We start from the raw sequence: 2,070 nt of genomic DNA, 5'->3' as shown, positions 1-2,070 counted from the left end.
TGAAGATATCGCTGATGCTTTGGGCGATGGTTACGGACGATGTCTCCGAAGGATGGAAGAGGCTGGTTTTGCCGTCGAGGGTCATGCCTTCGATGATTATCTTCGGGACCTTGCGTCGATGGGTGATAATGCATGAAGGCGGGGTATGCCCTATGGAACTTTGTAACTGGACTTGAGTTTTTTTATGTACTTAAGAATTTTATTGATAACACCGGATGATGGATTTGTAGCAAGTTTTAGACACGCGATTCATGATTAAGTTTATTTCCATATTTTAAGTAGTTGCATGTTGGCTGGTTTTATCATCTACTTGTCTCGAGTCTGAAATATTAAGCCGTTTATCAAGTTTGGGATCATCCAAGTCGCTGTTCATATCTGTTTGTGGTCGAGTGTTTACACTATGAGAGAGATTTCATAGCCCAGCTCGTCGACGTGGTGAGGCTGTATGAATATTTGCCTAGAGATGAATGGTTTCGAATCTCCGATTATTTTCTTGGGTATTTTCAGATTAATCTGTGAGCCAAAAGCTTATTTTTATTCTCTTTTTTGAAATGTTTATGTCGATGAAAGTTTTCAAAGGTTATCCTTTTGTTTTTGTTGATTATGTAAGGAATGAAGAAAGCGGAAGTTTATGTTTCTTACTTGAACTAAATTAAAGAAACTCGTTCATCATAACTTAATCACCCCTCGATGGGGGTCTCATAACGACCCTCATTGCATCGAGGGTTTGTCTTTGGTATGGCATTTGCTGCCATAAGATAACAGGTTACAATTGAAATCAAATTACTGATAGAACTTTTTGAGATGAATCCATTCCAGGCATTTTTGATGAGTTTCTCGTCGAGGTGTGCAAGCTCATAGGTCCCCGCACTTACAAGTCTCGAGATCCGATAAGGGTCTTCCCATGCTGGTTTGAATTTTCCTGAAACAGTGGGTTGCGATGCCGTGGAATCCCTTAAGACGAGGTCGTTGACCTTGAAGTCTTTGGGTTTGACCTTTTTGTTGAAGTACCTTGCCGTTTTCTCTTGCTGGACGATCATTCGCATTCGGGCTTCTTCCCTTGTTTCTTCTAACAAATCATTGTGAAGGCGAAGGCCTTCGAGAGATAGAGCAGGATCGAATACATCGACACGTGGTGAAGTGAGACTTATCTCAACAGGTATGACAACATCAACCCCATAAGCCAGACGAAAAGGAGTTTCACCCGTCACGCTTCGGGGAGTCGTCCTATACGACCACAACACGTTCGGTAGTTCATCGACCCAGCACCGGGGTATCTCTTCAATTCTTTTCTTCAAGGATGGTTCTATTTGTTACTTCTGCTAGACCATTAGCTTGGGGGTATGCTACAGACGCTTTGATATGCTGGACTTTTAATTCAAGCAGGGTTTCCTCAAACCGTTTCCCTACAAACTGAGTGTCGTTATCAGAAACTAAGATTCTGGGGATCCCAAAGCGAAAGACGATGTATTCCATAAAGAATTCTATCATCTCTTTCTCTCAAATTTTAGCAAGGGGTTTTGCTTCGACCCATTTGGTTGCGTAATCCACGGCGACTACGATGTATTGGCACTGATTCTTAGATTTTGGAAAGGGACCCACAATATCTATTCCCCATTGGAAAAAGGGGCACGGGCTGAGAATAGAGTTTAGCTCTGTCGTGGGTCGACGGTTTACATTTCCGTGAAGCTGACATGCTTGACATTTTTTGACGTAATCTTCACAATCCTTTCGAATTGTGGGCCAGAATAGACCTTGTCGGATAATTTTAAGGGCTAAGGTTTTCCCTCCTAGATGTTCGCCACAGATTCCCGTATGTATTTCTACGATCGCTTGGAGGGCCTCTTCTGGAGACAAGCAACGGAGTAGAGGCTCAGATAGGGCACGTCGATATAATATCGAACCCACGACACAGTAGTTCCTGTCTTTGAACATAAGAGTGCGGGCTTCGGACTTATGATCAGGCAACTTGTTGTCGATAATGTATTCAAAGAAGGGTTGGCGCCAATCGAGCCTAGCCTGGATTTGATTAACTGACACTTCGTCGATGGAGGGGGTCTCCAAAATATC

At 43.0% G+C, this 2,070-nt stretch overlaps 1 protein-coding gene across 1 annotated transcript; it reads right to left on the bottom strand.

Annotated features, from left to right (window-relative positions):
• Positions 1–680: 680 nt before the first annotated feature.
• Positions 681–1,491, bottom strand: LOC141660912 (uncharacterized). The gene is made up of 2 exons (XM_074468094.1): positions 1,355–1,491; positions 681–1,227 (listed from the first exon to the last, which is right to left on the bottom strand). Exons 1-2 carry the CDS (start codon positions 1,489–1,491, stop codon positions 681–683), a joined length of 684 nt encoding a protein of 227 aa, XP_074324195.1.
• Positions 1,492–2,070: the final 579 nt, after the last annotated feature.

Source organism: Apium graveolens, chromosome 1 (genome assembly GCF_009905375.1).
Source record: "Apium graveolens cultivar Ventura chromosome 1, ASM990537v1, whole genome shotgun sequence".
NCBI classification, from domain to species: domain Eukaryota; kingdom Viridiplantae; phylum Streptophyta; class Magnoliopsida; order Apiales; family Apiaceae; genus Apium; species Apium graveolens.
This window is presented reverse-complemented; position numbering and strand designations above follow the sequence as displayed.